This window comes from Maniola jurtina, chromosome 18, assembly GCF_905333055.1.
Source record: "Maniola jurtina chromosome 18, ilManJurt1.1, whole genome shotgun sequence".
Lineage (NCBI taxonomy): Eukaryota > Metazoa > Arthropoda > Insecta > Lepidoptera > Nymphalidae > Maniola > Maniola jurtina.
Genome location: NC_060046.1, coordinates 11,834,604 through 11,854,027, shown reverse-complemented (window position 1 = coordinate 11,854,027; position 19,424 = coordinate 11,834,604). Strand labels below are relative to the sequence as shown.

At 38.1% G+C, this 19,424-nt stretch overlaps 1 protein-coding gene across 1 annotated transcript; it reads left to right on the top strand.

Moving 5' to 3' along the window:
• The first annotated feature begins 3,902 nt into the window (after nt 1-3,902).
• Nucleotides 3,903-18,173, top strand: LOC123874547 (cytochrome P450 6j1-like). Its single transcript, XM_045919971.1, has 9 exons — nt 3,903-4,759; nt 6,764-6,962; nt 8,197-8,850; nt 10,092-10,210; nt 11,354-11,446; nt 13,405-13,620; nt 14,350-14,489; nt 15,245-15,350; nt 16,919-18,173. Exons 1-9 carry the CDS (start codon nt 4,468-4,470, stop codon nt 17,086-17,088), a joined length of 1,989 nt encoding a protein of 662 aa, XP_045775927.1. The 5' UTR covers nt 3,903-4,467; the 3' UTR covers nt 17,089-18,173.
• Nucleotides 18,174-19,424: the final 1,251 nt, after the last annotated feature.

The window sequence follows — 19,424 nt, the reverse complement described above, 5'->3', positions numbered from 1 at the left end:
TATGGATGTTTGTTACAGTTTCACGCAAAAACTACCTACTGGATGGATTTTAGCTATGGAATGGAGATAGATTATACCCTGAACTTACACATAGGCTACTTTTTATCCTGGAAAATCAATGAGTTCCCGCGGGATTTTTAAAAACCTATATCCACGGGAATGAAGTCGCGGTATTTTATATGATTTTATTCTTTACATTGTGGGAAGTTTTTTTTTCCGGGAATGGCACGGCCATGTGCGTTAAATAATCTTATATCTATAGCTATGTCTCTGCACCATTTTGGAGATTGCTAGGTAGCGATAAGGCCGCCAAATTGTACCTACCTGCCTACATTTTGTTGTGCTTTGTATGTGTTTTTTCTGTACTAATTTTGTGGTACGTACAATAAAATTATATTCATTCACTAGCCGATGCCCGCGACTTCGCCCGCGTGGATTAAGGTTTTTAAAATCCCGTGGGAACTCTTTGATTTCCCGGGATAAAAAGTAGCCTATGTGCTAATCCAGGATATTATCTATCTCCATTCCAAATTTCAGCCAAATCCGTCTAGTAGTTTTTGCGTGAAGGAGTAACAAACATACACACACACACATACACACACACACACACACACACACACACACACACATACAAACTTTCGCCTTTATAATATTAAGTGTGATAGTGTGATTCATTAAATCCAGTCTAAGGAAAAAATACCTACTTAACTATATAAAAGTACGTATATAGAAAGAAGGTAGGTTGTAGGTAGGATTGGTCCACGCGCGGCGCGGGCGGCGGCGTGTGGCAACGCTATTGCAAATCGCACCCAAACTATTTGCAATCGCCAATTTATGTGCGCTAATTGCTAATGTGTGTCGCAGCAGAGCTAAATTGCCTACAACATTCTGCAGTTGGTAGGAACCTATAAGGTACACTAATTTTTCGGAGAACTTAAGTGCGTTTAAATATCACCTGCATTAATGATAAAGGAAAATATTGCGACGAAACCTGCGTGTTCTAGGGCAAAGGTGTCTGAAAAATCTGCACTTGGTCGGCTTATGGCGATATTAACAACGGCCTACTGGCGTAGTCGTAAGCGCTGTGGTCCTATTGGTGGGAGGTCCCAGGTTCGATTCCCGGCAGGGGTTTGGAATTTTATAATTTCTAAAGTTCTGGTCTGGGGTCGACTAGTTAGCACCCTACTGGCAAAGCCGTGCCGTCAAGCGATACAATACCGTGTAGAAACCAAAGGAGAATGGATTTAATGAAAAATTGCCATATATAGCCTTACAGGTTAGCCCGCTTCCATCTTAGACTGCATCATCACTTACCACCAGGTGAGATTGCAGTCAAGGGCTCACTTGTATCTGAATAAAAAACCCTTCTCATTCTGAGAGGAGACCCATGCCGAGTACTGGGCCAGTAATGGGTTAGTGAAGATGATGGACTGATTGATATGGGTTATCATATAATCACAACTGGGCCACACGTCCCTCTGACCTTAATTTTAGTACCTACCTAATTAAATGGATTCACGCATACGGAAAAATATACAGCCCAATGTGCCCAGCGATATAAAAGTCCCAATAGATGGGGCGTTTTGTATTAAAAACATGTTCCAACTTCCAACAAACATCGGCGTCCGCACTGCTTTCAATCGCAATCCGTTTTAGACGCAGTCCGTATCTACGAACATAGATAAGTTAGGGATTTAAGAGTTAGAGAACAGTCTATAAGAAGGTAAGTAGGTACATAATAAAGAAGGTACCTATGTGAATAATTTAGAGTTATCGCGCAAGTTTAAATTTTATTATAGATTAGCAGGAATGCGGATACGCAAAGCAAGAGTGAATATGCATCTTCTAGACAAGCGCGCACCAACCTAGACCTCATCATTGCTTTTTTGAGCATGATTGTCGTCTAGCCCAAGCCTGCATCACGCAAAGAAACATGTTGTTACTATGAAGCGCCACATCTAGTGAAACATTCATATCGCCTAAATGCATAAACTTGAAAGTAGTGCTGACCCACTGTCGTGTTATGTAACCGTTTCGCGTCATTGAGCGAGCGGACCTCACCGAATCCACAATAATACTGAAGAGTGATCACTTTCTGGCAATAATATACAAAGACAAATGCCCATTTTTGGCCAAGATTCACCTACCATGTTATGTGGTAAATGTGGTGAACACCTACTACACAAAATACTATTTCATCATCTTCATCGTCTTCTTATTTTGTTTAATGTCCATGATATACAAAGAATCAAAAGCTTAATTTGCTATAATCCGCTGAAAAAGGCCAATCTGTACGGTACAACATGCAGCAGGCGACATGCACCACCCGCCCTCCCACTGCTAAGCATCAGGAAGAGCCAGCCACCAAGCAAGCCCAAGTACCAACACGCAACACCACACAAATCCACCAGAACACACTCGACGCACGTTTCGCCGTACACCGAAGCATCCTCTGAAGATGTAAGTCCTAAGCAAAGTAAAGCCACCAGTGGTCAGTGACCCCCTTTTTGCATGTACCTATGGGTACTAGTGCGTTCTAAGAAGAAAGCTAGGTCAATGTTGAAGTTATGAAGTGATGTTAGCGTGCTAGGCTTACGCAAGTCCACGCGAGGCGTTTAATATTTAATCAGCTAAAGATGTTTCTGCAACACATTCGTGAATATCATATTAAATAGTGTTTATTTTATTCTAATTAGCTTGCATCATGTATATTATGTATCCATAAGTTAATATTATACAAAAAGCGAAAGTGTATCTATGTGGCTTATTTCGTGATGTGGGTCTGTTACCTTACTGAAGTTGAACTGAACCAATCATGATGAAGTTTAGCAAAGGGATAGCTTTTATCCTGGAGACCATTTATTAGTGCTCGGTATTAGAGACAGACATAGGATACTGGATCCTTTTTATCCCGAAAAATTAAAGAGTTGATACAGAATTAAAAAGTTACGGGCGTAGTTATAATATACCTGTAATCGATGTTACATAGCATTCGGTAACGATATATTTGAACTCTCGAGGTCTCAATGTACAGGAAATGATATTTTGTATGGCATCATACATACGAAAGCACTGTCACTAGTCGGACATAATACTTATACCTACCTAGTAATCCAAAGGTTAGCATGATGCACACATGGACCTCAATATAAGGACTTTATTTTTTAATTTTACTAGGTTCATGGATCCACATCTTTTTCCGAATTAAACAGTAGGTATATGTACCTACTTAATAAAAATAAAATTTGTATATCTGGGGCTTTATTGGGATTATTATAGCTGACCGATTGAGTGGTTGGTGCATGGGTGTCATCCACATACGAAGGTTGCGCTAACTTCGCAATTCATCTTATTACAACTTTCCAGATTGACAACTTCGATCGATTTCGATACCTAATATTTTCAAAGGCTTTCTTCTATTTAGATATGATACGGGTTGGATTCAATTCAAACATAAAAGTCGTTCTAATGACGGAAGGTTCGAACTACAAACTAAGTAAGTAGGTATGTAGGTACTTTATGACCTGAGTCTGAGGGTATGAGTGCAACTTTAAAAGGATCTTAACTTAGATGTCATGTATTGTTGCAACAAGGATTATTACCATAAATTCGGCCAATCACAATAATTGCAATTGTAATAATGATTGTTGCAGGGTTTACGGAATCAACCTGCTGCATTGTAGGTGAGAAGTGAGTTCTCAAACGATTACGTATTTTGGTTGCTAAGAGTAACCGATGCGATACCCGGTGCCTTGTCTTGTGAAGCGTTTTGTTTACCTGAAATCGAACACTCAAGGCTTTGGTAAATGTGGCAAGACCTTTAAACTAGTTCACCAAAAATCTCATCATGCCTGACAATTGCGGTCCGAAACTTTCACTGTTACGTCTTCGGCGCGCCTCGCTACCACTCAGCCAGTGCGCGTGCGCGGACATGGCGGCTTGCGCGGGAATCTCAACTTTGACGTTTACACATACCGCCATTTTTGATTCCGTAATTTTTTAATTACACATTTGTAATCTGAACTAAATTATTCCGGCATATTTTGGTGTTATTAAATTACATTACATTGTTAAAGTGAATCGAATTGCAATTTAAAATAATAACAGGATACAAAATTATTGACCTATAAATTTAAATCGAGATTTGCGTGAACGTGATTGTGTTTCCGAACGAATATTCTTTTTTTGTTTTATTTAAATAAAACGATAGTGAAAAGTAACAAACAAAAATTCAAACAAATTAAGTATATTTTACATAAATAAATGTACATGAGTAATTTAAGAAATCATTACAAAATGTGCGTTATTTAATAATAATTGCTATTTAATAAATGCTAAATAATTAATTGAAAGTGAAACGAAATCGTCTTTCTTCGTATTCGTAAAAAAAATAAAGAAAAAAATGTAAAGGCGAAGGTCATGACGGTATTTAAAAAAAATAAACGAAATAACTGACTGTGAGTGAAAATGTTTGGTTTCAAAAACTCTTTGGCGCAAACTGTGATCATTATCGCATGGATTTTGGATAACTACACGTTCGGAAGTGTTTTTGTGAATAACATTTTGGTGTTTTCGCTATGTGTAAGTGTGTTATTGTCGGTGCTTACGTACGACTATGACTATTGGGAGAACCGAGGGGTGTTTTCGCCCCCTGCCTTGCCGATTGTGGGTCACATTGGACCCGTAGTGGCGGGAAAGGAGCAAGGAGGCGTATGTTTTCAGAGGATTTACAATGCTTACAAGGATAAACGGTTTTTCGGTAAGTAGGTTTGTTCACACAGAAATACCTAGGTATTTGACTTTCCTTCACTGGATTTGCAAATAATACCTAATTCTGTTGCAATAAGTGCAATATTACAAAAGTGGCGCAGCGTTTAGTCACTCGCTAAACCAAAGGTCTTGGTTTCGATTCAAAGGGTTGTTAGCTTAAATCTTGTCTAATAGAATATCACTTATCTTCTTCTTCTTCGTCGTATCACTCTTGGCAGAGCGGTCGTGGTCATCACGAAGCAACGTCTTTGAGGGCAGATGTTATTCGCCTCACGACATAGATATGTCCTCACGAGCATTCGCCACTTCTCCCTGCTGGCTGAAGGGTGAAGGGTGAATATCACTTATAGGTCCCCTGAAAGTTTTGACAGCTTCGTTTTAATCTGTTTCGTGTTGAAAACGGTAAATCACTTGAATCAGTTTTTCCCCGGCTGAGTTTATTGTGGGCTTCTTCTCAGACCAGGGTGCGTTTGGAATCGACGTCACTGACAGGCATGTACTGGCAGTACAGTTGACTCTAGATTATTGAGAACTAGCCGATGCCCACGACTAGTGCATCCCGTGGGAACTCTTTGATTTTCCGGGATAAAAAGTAGCCTTTGTACTAATCCAGGATATTATCTAATCTTCATTCCAAATTTCAGCCAAATCCGTCCAGTAGTTTTTGCGTGAAGGAATAACAAACATACACACACACACACACACACACACATAAAAACTTTCGCCTTTATAATATTAGTGTGAAGTGTGATGTGAAGTGTGATAGCCCTATTTGTCTTTGATTTCACGTCACCCATAGCCTAATCATCATAACATATCTTCGATTCAGGGTCAACCCGAGAGTTCTAATGGAGTTCTCTCACTCTAGTTCACTCTGTCTGAGACTTATCTTGACAAGACGACAGGACACCGGTGCGTAATTGAGGTCGTTTACAGATTACGATTTCTAGTAACATAATAAGACTAACCTTCCACTAAGTTTCACGGATCCGATTACAGACAAGAGTCATGGTTGCTCGATTGACGTAATAATGCTATAATAGGTGCCTACTAGTTAGTTATAACCACTCGTGGTTATATTCAAAATGATGATATCAGAATCCTTATCCCGTCAAATATATTTCTCTTGGTCAAGCTCAATATTTGCTCAATATTATACTTAGTCAATAGTCCTCGTAATTTTGACTGTTTTTCATGTAAAAACTTGATTTTGAGATGGTTAATGCTTCAATGTCGCGTCACCGACATGCTAATGTTAATAGTGGTCAGAGTGCTAGACTACCTAACCATAATGATACAAATAATTCAAAAATCCAAAGAAAAAACCACAGCCTTTTCATAGTTTCAAGTTTTTACTCGGCAGTCCACACTGACTGCCAATTTTTTTGGTGGAACCGGTGTTTTTTGACAGTATCTATCTAATAACATTAAAGTCTTGGACTGTTTTGTGTAGCGGTAGTTTTTGGGGCTTAGAATTATTTATTATAAAGAAAATAACTAAAAAAAATTAGATTTTCCTAAATTTTTAACAGAATTAATAATAACGTCACCAGATGTACTGAAAGCGATTAATGACGTCACAAGGCATAAGTGATAAATCGTTTTCGTGAATCGTGAAAATACGATTCAAAGTGGCCGTCATGCAAAACTTAGTACGCTTGTGCACTCATTCGATTCGAATTTTGACAGATCCGTCGCGCCACACAGCCACTTTGAATCGTATTTTCACGAATCACGAAAACGAACCGAATGCATAACGAATGAATTAGTGCACAAATGCCCTAAGTCTTTGCGCAAAATATGAACTAGCTTGAATATGAATAGGTGGGAGGCTTCGGCCATGGCATCTTAGACTGCATCATCACTTACCACCAGGTGAAATTGCAGACAACGGCTAACTTGTATATTTGAATAAAAAGAAAAGCTCTCAGGTTGTCATCCGTCAAGTTAACTGACTCGGATACACTTCAGTTTTATTCATAAAACCTTTCAGGTATCCACCAATTCTACCGACGCACCCTCGTGATATGCGACCCCGAGCTGGTGAGGCGAGTGTGCGTCAACGACTTCGTGCACTTCACCGACCGGGGGTTCTTCTTCGACAAGAAGCTGGACCCCCTCGCCGAGTCGGTGCTGTATCTGCGGGGGAACGAGTGGAAGAGGCTCCGAGCTAAGATATCACCCATTTTCTCGTGAGTATCAAAATTGCAAAACCTTTTTGTCCCACTGGCGGTGGAGACGACGCTGGGGTGAGGAGGTGAAGGGTTTTTGTGCCCGACTTTGGCCGTCGCCTAAGAGAAAGAGGCTACGATCCAAAACTACTGATATTCAGTTTATGTAAAAATACAGAAGGTATTTTTCTTTTATATAAATACACTTATAGGTTTACTACGAACTTGCACTTATCGACAATCAATTTAAAAACTTTAGTCCTACGTAGCATTATATTTCGAAAGATTCGTTTTCGAAAATTTCCACGTATTTTCACGATAACCTTAAAATTATTTCTTTTGTAGAATGGCAGCCAGCCACCCTCTTATCTTCCACTTAACTTTAACTTCCATAAGTAATCTATTGAATCGTTGATTTAGAAGAATGAATGACGGTAGAGTTAGGAAAGATACCAAAATTGGAACTGAAATTGAACTGAACATTGTCGGACCTTTACGAATTGCGAATTATCATGTCCGGAATAATAATCAAAGTCTGATTAAATGCCGGGAAAATGCATTATGCAAGGTCAATGATGCATAGTGGATTTACCCACGATGTTTGATGTTTGATGAAACTACCGGGAAGTCGGAGTATTTTGCAAATAGTTACCATTATGGATGGAAAGTTTATAAACATTATCAAACTTCGAAGCGCGACAACCCCGAGCATTTATAATTTTTTCTCAGCAAATCATACTTTTTCTTGTTTTTGTTTTCTGCAATCCTATAACAAGTGTAAATTAAAAATTTATAACACCCCCGACAAGTGAAGTTACAGTTACTAGAAAAGAGCTGATAACTTTCAAACGGCTGAACCGATTTTCTTGGACCTTTTAAACAAAAAAAAACTAAATTAAAAGCGGTTCATTAGTTTAGGAGCTACGATGCCACAGACAGATACACAGATACACATGTCAAACTTATAACACCCCTCTTTTTGGATCGGGGGTTAAAAATATGAATTGTGACATAATTTTGTTAAAAAAAAATCTAATTGGAGCTTCACCTGATTTTATTGGGCCGCGAATGCAATATTCGCGACATCGATCGAAGGACGATCCTATATGAAATTTCTATTGCGGGGTCCTAAGGCATGATATTATTTGAAAACTAATGGTCCAATTTTACTCACTTGTGACTTTCATTATCATCCTGACATATAGATTTTATTTATTAGCAAATAATTCGTAACATTTGTTCGTTTTAATTCCAGACCTATCAAACTAAAGGGAATGCTACCGTTAATAGAAAACACAGCTAATGACTTCGTTTTACGAGTAAAGAAACTCGTAAGTACACCAAATGAGTCTAATAATTGTAAACTGTTAAATAATAATAATAGATATTATAATAATAAATTAAACGAAAATGATGAACATGAAGAAATTAATAAACACAAAGTAAATGGTCATAAATTGAATGAAGAAGTGTACATACAAGCGGTAAATGTAATAAATGGGCATATTGATGCTGCAGTAAAATCAAGTGAACAGGATAACAAAGAAAATGTAACATATACGACAAAAGATTCATTTGGACAGAATAATTACAATCAAGAGTATGGTAAAGAAAAATTAAATGGATTTAACCAAAAACTTACAAATGACCATAATAATAATAAAAATGGAGATACAGTCAGAGATAAATCACAAGAAACAAACAAGAATGACTATTCAGAGAATAACAACAACATAGAAGAATATTCTAGAATAGTGGATTCAGACGAGCTAGTGGGCGGATATACCGCAGACGCGATAGTGCCATGTGCGTTTGGAGTGAAGAGTCATGTGATGGATAACCCAAGTGATCCCTTCGCAGTAGCTTTGGGCGCGTTCTATGAATTGACGTTCGCCAATATATTTGAAAAGTAAGTACCATTTCATAACTGTAATTTGGGTTTCGTGGTGCAATAAAGTATATACATACATACATAGTACATACTACCTAACAACCCTTAATATTATGAGGGTTTCATATGCGAAGGGTGTCAATGGGACGGTATTAATAAGCCTCCGCTGTCCATCCGTCTGTCCGTCTGTCTATTAAATCTCATGAGCTGTAAAAGGTAGAGAGTTGAAATTTTCAGTGTGTATTTCTATTGTCTCTATAATAGAAATGTTTTGAGTAAACCAAACTATTTATTTACTTGAAAGGAGTGTAATTGTATTTTTGTAATCCAGTTTTTTTGTAAATGCAAGGGATTAACAAAATAGATAAGGGGTCAAAATTTCTCAAAAACGGCTCAGGGGGTATGAATCCTCTTAAAAGTTAGTCTTTGACTGCGATTTCTCCTCGTGGTAAGTGATGATGCAATCTAAGATGAAAGCAGGTTAACGGACGGGGTTAACGTTTTTATTAAATCTTAATACCCTAAATCGGTAAATTAATTTCTACGCCTCACCGTACCGGAACGCTAAATTACTTGATAGTACTGCCGGTATTTAGTAATATTTAAATATATTTAGCTTTAATTATAATAATTTCGTTACATATTTCAGTTTGCTTTGCTGTCGTATAGCTACATAATAGCCTAGAATTTAATTTAGATAGACGTAAGTTCATCCTTGTGGAATTATTTAAAATGTTTTCATCGTTTGCTTCTTTCCACTCTTTGCGATGAAAACATAGGTAAGCTGAGCAACTTCGCCTGCAACCTTGATTGCAAATTATGATCGTAAATAATTTTTCGGGTGCGGTGATCTATCGAGCAAGGTGGCAGTAGTACTCATACATACCGAACTTGAGTCTGAAAATGTATAAGACGCTGCTTTGGCATGAAGTACTGCTACTTTGTTTAGGATACCAAGTTTCTTGACTGCTTTTTTGGACTTTGATTCGATGCATTTCCTGAAATTGAGGTTGGGTGAGAAACCGATACCAAAGAGCTGAATGTGATCGATAATCGAAATGTGTACTGTGGAAAACTGATAGCAAAACTTGTAAAATAAAATAGAAAGATTTTTTATTCAAATAATCTTTCACAAGTATATGAATCGTCAAGTGAATCTGTTATTGGGCCGGAATACCTGCACTACCGACAAAAACCAGCAAGAAACTCGGCGGTTACTCTTTTTAAAACATAAAAAAAAATCTATGTAATCTTTTCAGAACCATGCGTCACCTGTGGCCTGCTTTCGTCCTATTCTTCAAAATACGCATCATTCCGAAAAAGACTCACGACTTCTTCTACAACATTGTCTGCAACGTCATTAAGGAAAGGCAAAACGGTAAGTTTATAGATTGTTATCTTTATGGTTATGATTGTTACATTCATTGTTGCTACATGTGTTAACAACATTCATAATGATTCTAGTTACTAGTAGCAATGAACTTACAACTTGACATAGTTTGCTGTTCTTTTTCGGAAAATTTTACCTTAACTCGTTTTTTTTTTTTTTAATTGAAAATGTTACAGTAAAACTTAAAGCTAGCCATATCTAATTACTATTATACAAATCATACTTACGTGGAATGGTGCCAAGAATACTGGCTGCACTTCCATGCTGGGCAGCCAGGCTGATCCGTTGCGCAAAAAATCAATTTGGAGTTAGTAAAAGAGATTTGATAACTTACGATAATTTGGTTTTGAGATCACGGATTTGGTTTTGGATAGCTTCTTCTTCCTGCGGATTCTTCTTGAGGATCGTGGCTCCCCTTTGATGCAATCTTTTTTTTTTTTTTTATAAAAAGAATATTAGCCATGCTAATCATGATTAAACCCTTTCCCCTCCAATTAAGCGTAAAGCTTGTGCCAGGAGTGAGTACCTACGACAATAGTGCAACGGATGGGATATAAGAAATCAATAAGGCAATCGAATTAATTGGATTTCACGTAGCCCTACAGTAGATACCTAGTATTGAAGTATCTAATAAAAGAAATTGGCCTTTCTGTCGGTAAAGTATCGGATGCAATCGAACTGTGGCGAAGTCAAACAAGCGGCCACGGTAATTTTATTTGAACATTTTACTTCGAAATTACTCGTAGATACCTATCAATGGCCCTTTCGTAACATGCCTCGAATAAAGTGAAGTTGAAAAAATAAAACACGTTTTTAATATCTGTATATACCTTTACCTATATAAAAAGAAGAGCTTAGTGACTTCGTTCGCGCAGATTATACTTACAAATTGAAACCCCAAACCCCTTCAGGGGTTGAATTTTCAAAAATCTTTTTTTTTATCAGATGTATTTGTCTACGTCATAATAGCTATCTACATGCCATATTTCAGCCCGATTCGTCCAGTACGCTATCCAGCTGTGCGTTGGTACTTGGTAGATCAGCTGTTGCCAGTCAGTCAGTCAGTCAGTCAAGTTTTCCTTTTATATTTTTAGATTTCGTGTATATTTAGTTATTATTGTGACATTTCAGGCGCACAGGAGAAGCGTGGCGACTTCATAGACATGATGATGGCGTTGCAGAGCGAGGACAAAAACATCAGCGACAAGGAGAACTTCATTATCAGTATGTACTATAGTATGCGACAGGTTGAGATGGCAATCAGGGTCGCCCCGCACACCCGCGCGTCACCCGCGCTATCTTGCACTGGATTGGCGCGGCAGCTGTGCAGGTAAGCGGGGTGTCCACACCCTAGTTGCCATCTCGACCTATCACATAAGTATTAGACTTAGTGTTCTTCTGATGCACAAATTCAGGCTTTTTCGATTTTTTCCTTTATTTGTGCTATAAGACCTACCTACCTGCTAAATTTCATGATTCTATGTCAACGGGAACTAAGTACCCTTTATTTTGATTCCCATCCCAGACACGACAGACAGACATATTATGTAGAGATAACGAAGTTTGTGATCCTATAACGGTTTATTTTTCCTTTTGAGGTACAGAACCCTAAAAACCTGCCTAATTTCATGATTCAAGATCAACGGGAAGTCCGAAGTACCCTATAGGTTTGGATTCCCTTTTCTTGACAGAGAGACAGACAACGAAGTGATTCCATGAGGGTTCCTTTTTTCCTTTTGAGGTAAACGGAACCCTAAAAACTATACGGGGATTTAGTTGAATACGTTAAAAACTATTAGTTTACGAGTAACTATCGCAGTAGTGTAAGTGGATGTACGTCCGCGGGCGTACATCTCGCTATTGGATTTCTAACAGCTGCCAAACATTATTCACTGTTATACAGTATTCGCCTGAAGATAACTGAATCTCTCTGGATTACTCTCTCTGGATTACTCTCTCTGGATTACTGACAAAATATCCACTGTATCCATACCTATTGGATTAAGAGCCAGCTAGGGCCAGATCTTCGTTATTTTATAAAAGCTGAAAGTCTCCCTGCGTATTGTCCCCAACACAGGGAAGAACAACTATGAAGTTTGAATCACGGTGGCTTTGGGAGATAACAGGTAAAAAAGTTGTAATAAATCTTACGTCAATGTGTGAAGTGTATTTTTTTAAATATTTTCTTTGGAATAGTATTAGAAATCACGTCATGCATTGCCAGACACATACGGCCGTATTCACAAACGTTACTATGAGGTCTCACAGTAAGCTCGAACGCATAGTGTAGGTTCCACCAATCAGATCATTGTAAATTGACGTGATACAGTCATCTGATTGGTGGAACCGACACTGTGGGTTCGAGCGCACTATGAGACCTCATAGTAACGTTTGTGAATACGGGTGTTAGTACCGTGGCAACCAGACACCCAAGATATATTGAAGTTCAAGGATGTCTGGCAGGGAGTTCCCTGTTACCTGTTATCAGCCAAAGTCACCATGATCCAAACTTTATAGTCGTTGATCGTTCAAATTGGAAAACATTCAATGTGGTGACTGAATGCAGAAAAGCATATTATACAATCGAAGATTATGTAAATGATAAAAGAGCGTGGATTTGACCTGCAGCTCGCTCTAGCAATGCGCGGGACATCAAATTACTTTTATATATGGCACTAGCCGATGCCCGCGACTTCGCCCGCGTGGATTTAGGTTTTTTGAAATCCCGTGGGAACTCTTTGATTTTCCGGGATAAAAAGTAGCCTATGTGCTAATCCAGGATATTATCTATCTCCATTCCGAATTTCAGCCAAATCCGTCCAGTAGTTTTTGCGTGAAGGAGTAACAAACATACACACACACACACAAACACACACATACAAACTTTCGCCTTTATAATATTAGTGTGATAATATTGTATATCAAATCTTTGAAAAGAGCAACCGCCGAGTTTCTTGCTGGTTCTTCTCGGTAGGAGTGGCATTCCGAACCAATGGTAGATGCTTTTGACGATTCAAAAGTACCTACTTGTAAAAGTCTAATTGAATAAAAATATTTTGAATTTGAATGGCGCCATTTTCAAACGTTTTTTTTATTTATTTATTTTTTGATGTTTTTAGTTAGTTATTTATAGTTATATATATAAAACTGCGACTTGTATTAATTAATTATTATTTTTACAGCTGACATGATTATAGCTGCAAATGCATTCATAATATTCCTCGGTGGATACGAGACAACTTCTTCAACGCTGGCTTTCCTGTTTCTTGAGCTGGCCGCGCATCCGGAAGTACAGGAAAAGATGAGGGGAGAAATAAGGGAAGTGCTGGAGAAGCATGAAGGACGAATGAGCTCTGAAGCGTTACAGGATCTGACTTATATGGACATGGTTATACAAGGTAAGAAGTACATTTAATCTAGATATGATAAAGACTAGATGATACCTGCGACTTTGTCCGTCTGGATATAGTTTTTTTTTAATTCCGTGGGATTTCTTTGATTCGAGGATTTGATCGAACCCCCAACCTCACGAATAAAAGGCGGATGTCTTAACCACTGGGCTATCTCGACATCAAGACAAATAATATGAAATGAAATGAATTTATTTATTTCATTGAAGACAACAAGGGCCACTTATACTAGTCTCAAGACTACCATGCTTCGGTTCGGAAAGAAGTTTCTATTGAGAAGAACCGGTAAGAAACTCGGCAATAACGAACAGATTTTAGAGAATAGAGATGTTGGTGATGTTGCAGAGTAGTCATCATCATTATCTTCAACAACCTATTGCCAGCTCACTACTGAACACGGGTCTTTTCTCAGAGTGAGAAGCGTTTAGACCATAGTCTGCCACACTAGTCCAATGCAGATTGGCAGACTTTACACTCCTTTGAGAACATGGAAAACTCTCAGGCATGCAGGTTTCCTCACAATGACTTTCTAACACGATGTTTTCCTTCACCGTTAAAGCAAGTGATTATTTAATTGCTTAAAACGCACGTAACTGAATTAACTATTCAGGTGCATGCCTGGGATCGAACCCCCGCCTTCCGATTAGGAGCCGGACCTTCTAACCACTAGGCTATCACAGCTTCAGCTGGGTAGTAAAATATATTATTTCGTTTCAGAGACGCTACGCCTGTATCCACCGTTTCCTACCATCCAACGTATGTGCACAAGAGAATATACCATCCCGGGAACAAGTGTAGTGGTAGAGAGTGGTACCATCGTCGTGTTTCCTACCATGGGACTACATAGAGACGAACTGGTAAGTGTCATCCATTTGCTCTCGTCAAGAGGAGCTGTCGAACAAAACAGTATAATTTTACTCTTCTGAGCAAAATACTTTTTTAAGTCCCGTACCTGAAGGGTGTCAACGGGACCCTATTACTGAGCCTCCGGTGTCGGTCTGTCTGTTCGTCCGTCCGTCTGTCTGTCAGCGGGCCGTATCTTGTGAAGCTGAGCTTGTGTCGTGTGTTGACTCTTGGATCTCCTCATTTCTGATCTGATTACGTAGTGACTTTTCTGAGTTCTCGCTGAGTGACTTTGAACCGATTTTGACTGGATTTTCACAGACAAGTAGAGGATTGACCAGGTAGTAACATAGGCTACTTTTTTAACCGACTTTCAAAAAGGGAGTTGTGTTTTTCTACCTATGTACACCGAAACCTCCGAGATTTCTGAACCGATTTGCGTAATCTTCTTTAATCGATAGAGGAATTTTGCGATATTGTTTCATAAAAAATTTGGATTCCATCCACGAGGGTGGAGCTGCGGGCATCAGCTAGTAGACGATAATAATCTAAATCAACCTTGCACCGGAAGGCACATCGTAGGCAGAACTACCACCAGGAGGGTAGAGTGGTAGACGATATGAAACCAGTCTGCGGGAGCCGCTAGCGTAAGACTGTAACACGTGGAAGTCCGGGCTACAAGGTACCTATATTCAGCAATGGACATCTATCAGTTGACGATGATAATAATGATTGTACTGTATGGACTATGGATGAATCTTTGTGACAGTACTTTGAAGACGCGTCGAGTTTCATCCCCGAGCGCTGGCGTGCAGCGACCCCGCCGCCGCCCGGCGTGTACGCGCCCTTCGGTGACGGACCCCGATATTGTATTGGTGAGTTAAATAATAATATTCTTACATATTATTTAATATTTGAAAATAAATAAATAAAAAAACCAGCCAAGTGCGAGTCGGACTCGCGCACCGAGGGTTCCGTACTCGGGTATTCTTTTCGTCATTTTGCACGATAAATCTAAAACTATTATCTATGATATAAGCTAACTCTGTACTTTTCGTCAGAATTAGTCAAACTGTTGGGCCGTGAATAGGTAGCAGACAGACAGACAGTCAGACAGACAAACACACTTTCACATTTATAATATTAGTATGGATTGCTACTGTATGCCAGACACGAAAGAATTTTCACGAGCTTGGAAAAGCACTTTCAAGGATATTGTGATCGTGCTTGAAAGTGCTCTTCAAGTTTCAATTTCGTTCACGTGGATATAGGGTTTTAAAAATCCTGTGGAAACTGGAAGCTCTTTGATTTTCCGACATAAAAAGTAGCCTAAATATGATATAAATGAAATATATAAGTGTATTTGATTGAGTCCGATGGAAATATAAATAATTCTAAAAACTTTAGTTGTTAGGATGGAGCGGTGGCATGTTATATTGTTATGTGTGGACTATGGACCAATTTGACGGCACAGTGTGCACCAATTTGAATACGCATACAACAGGAAACTAATGTTAGCCAAACTTGAATTGCTGTAGCCAAGTTCCCGCAAGTCAATCGCCCAAACTTGCAACAATCATGCACTGTTAATATTGTAGTAGGTACAGCGGGTCACAGTTCAAAGTTTGTTTAGAACTGGCGATGCCCGTGGCACATAGTTCGAAAGACCGATAGACATTGAGGTCTAAAATTTCTAGCACATTTTAGAGTCTAAGGTCCGAGTTTTCAATCGTCAATAACTTTTACCTGTGGAATAAAGACGTATTGATGGATTTCCTGTACAAAAACTGTCAAACCCTCTTTATTCCTCAGATAAAAGTTATTTGACGATTGAAAAATCAGCCTTAAATGTACTAGAATAGCGATCTTGCACCGGAAAGTGTAGGTGGACAAACAACATCATCAATTTTTAAAAAGCTAAATCCACACAGACGAAGGCGCGGGTATCAGCTAGTACGTCTATTATATTATTCTGGAAGATCGTAATTCTATCTATACTTACTTAGTGATAACTACCTACCCATATCAAACCTAAATGCGAAAGTGTGGTATTTGGTTGGTTTGTTCTTCAATCACGCTTTAACGGCGCAACAAATCAAACTGATTTTTCAATCAATCAATCAATCAATTTATTTATTTGCTGATACAGGTTTTACAGGTGTAATTATAGAAATAGTCCAGCTGTATCATGCCAAGCTGGCGTGCAAAAACATTAATTTTTTTTGCATGAATATCTATGAATAATGCCTTGGAAAGCGATACAGGCTACTTTTATCCTAGAAAATTAAAGAATACACACGGGATTGTAAAAAACCTAAATCTACTACTACCCAAATAGCTACTATAATTTATGTCATTGACATAGAAATCCTCTTTTATTGTTAGGATTTCTGTGGCCAGTGGCTATTGCAGAATATTTTTTTACACTTCATGTTTTCTACAGGTAAAAGATTCGCCATAATACAGATGAAGACCTGCCTGGTAAAGCTGCTGCCACACCTGCGCATAAGCCCCGCGACGCACAAGCCGAGGACGCGACCCTTCGAAGTCGACTTGCGATCCCCGATGACCTTGCATCCAGCTGATTCTAGAGTTAGAATCAGTTTATTATGATAGATGGAAGAGATAATTATTACAAACCGGGTTACCTATTAGTATCGATTTTTTGGCATAAAAATATAGCTAACTACTAGTAAGTACAGTCAGCAAAAAAAGCTTGCACCCGTCCATAGTCGCTTGTACAGCCGGGTGCAAATCTAGATTTGTTGATGACTGTACTATTTATTAATTATTACTGTAATAGATATTATTATGGTATTAGGAAGCGAGCGGGATTTCTTATTCCTAAGTTTTGTCGAAAAAATACTAACCAGATTCGAAAACGAACTAAAAATTATCATTAGACAGTCAGTCATGTATGTATGTATTGTATATACTTTTTGCACCACAAAACACAAATGACAGGTTACAGAAAAGAAAATTTAAAATGGATATAATATACATGCGCGAGCGAAGCAAGCGCGAAACTTTAATCCTATGAAATCAATAAAATATGGTTACATTTCCTTCCGAATTGGTTTATTTTATTGTACCTACATATTCTTTGAGATTTCACAAAATACTTTCCAAGGTTAGGAAGCTTCCTAAGCCAGCCTGAGACTCGAGTGACCAACATTCTTATATTTTTGTACTTAATAAGAAATGTGAATAGTAAACGGAAAACTGTTAAACTTATTAGTTTATAGCAAAAACAATAGTTGCGAACTGTAAAAATGTATAATTATTATTTACCAATTAATTACCTACATAATATAATTAACACATAACTTGAATAAATATTTCATTTTCATTTTCCTATTAAATCTTACGAATTCTTTTTCCCAGAACACAGTAATTTTGTAAAATAATATATGTTCAAAATTCCATGTCGCCATAGATATTTTAATCTATTGTAAGTGAACTGTATGACGATAACTGTATAATTTTATAGTGTTTTTAGGATTATAAAAATAAGAAAATGCTTAAAATCTTTGATATTATATGAATAACGAGACTCCAAAAATTAGAATCTTAATAACATAATATTATAACTATTAAGAAATTATAATTTTCACGTGTGTTAATAAGGGAAAGTTGTGATAATTGTTTTTTTTATTTACTTACAATAAAGCTGTAAGAATAAAGGTTTTAAAAACATGTTTCTGGGTTTTTTATTTATGTCTTTTTCATTTAGAAATTTTAATATTAGGTACCTATTGAGTGAAACATTTGTTTTATAGATAATTCTTTAAGTATAGTAATAAGTAATCCACACTAATATTATAAATGCGAAAGTGTATCTGTCTGTGTGTCTGTCTGTCTGTCTTTCTGTCTATCTGTCTGTCTGTCTGCTACCTTTTCACGGCTCAACAGATTAACCGATTCTGACGAAATTTGGTACAGGGTTAGCCCCGGGGATGGACATAGGCTACTTTTTATCCCGGAAAATCAAACAGTTCCCACGGGATCAATAAAAACCTAAATCCACGCGGACAAAGTCGCGGGCATCCTCTAGTTAATTATACTTTTAAAAATATGCTCTTATTCCACGATACAGAATGAAACACCTTTTCACTCTAGCCTAAAAATATATGATTATTATCAGTTAAATTTTATTGAGTTTGATTGGTCAGTATTCAAATAAAAGTTAAACTACATAATGATAAAGTAAATTTTTATTCAAATAAACTTTTAAATCGTAAAAATAATTTACGACTGGTTCGGAATGCCGTTCCAACAAGAAGAATCAGCAAGAAACTCTGCGGTATCTACGTTTGTTTGGAGCTTACTACGAATAAGCTCCTACATTTATTGTTAAACGGAAAAAACTCGGAAGGCAGGAAAATGGCCAGGAAGAAAGGGATGGCAACTTGATGTAAAAACAAAATGTCACCGACAGGGTTCTTTGAATCCATTGAAAAGACCCTCCGTCACAATCCCGAAACGGGCCACGTTAAAAAGTAGGTTTTTCATTCCTTTCACGTCAGCTACCGCTGGTATCCTATCGTAATTACGATCTGCTATGAAAGGAGGGGCAGGGACTAGAAAAACCAGCTGCTTTTGTGTTTATATACTACAGAACCTACTCTGTGCTCTGTGGTTACAGTGTAGTAACTGTGCCAGTTTAAGTTTTTTGCCGTCATTTGCCGTCCTTTTGCTAATAAACGGCTAATCCAAAACAGTAGGGTGAGTTCCCAAAAAACATATGAGTCACAAAAATGTCTACATTTCACTCGCGGTGGAAGTGAATCCTTCAGAAACTAAAATTATAGCATACAGCGTAGCATCCTACGTAGCATCACGCACCGCAGCCTGCGTAGCATCCTACCCAGCACACTGCTTGGAATCTTGCGTAGCATCCTGCACATGCATCCGGCGTAGAGTATTCTAGGTCTATGACTGCGTAGCAT

Excerpts from the sequence above, each read along its gene's own strand:
- LOC123874547 (XM_045919971.1), top strand. The coding sequence starts at position 4,468 with ATGTTTGGTTTCAAAAACTCTTTGGCGCAAACTGTGATCATTATCGCA. Across the intron at positions 6,963-8,196 it reads AAGATATCACCCATTTTCTC|ACCTATCAAACTAAAGGGAA; the intron begins GTGAGTATCAAA and ends TTTTAATTCCAG. Across the intron at positions 13,621-14,349 it reads TATGGACATGGTTATACAAG|AGACGCTACGCCTGTATCCA; the intron begins GTAAGAAGTACA and ends ATTTCGTTTCAG.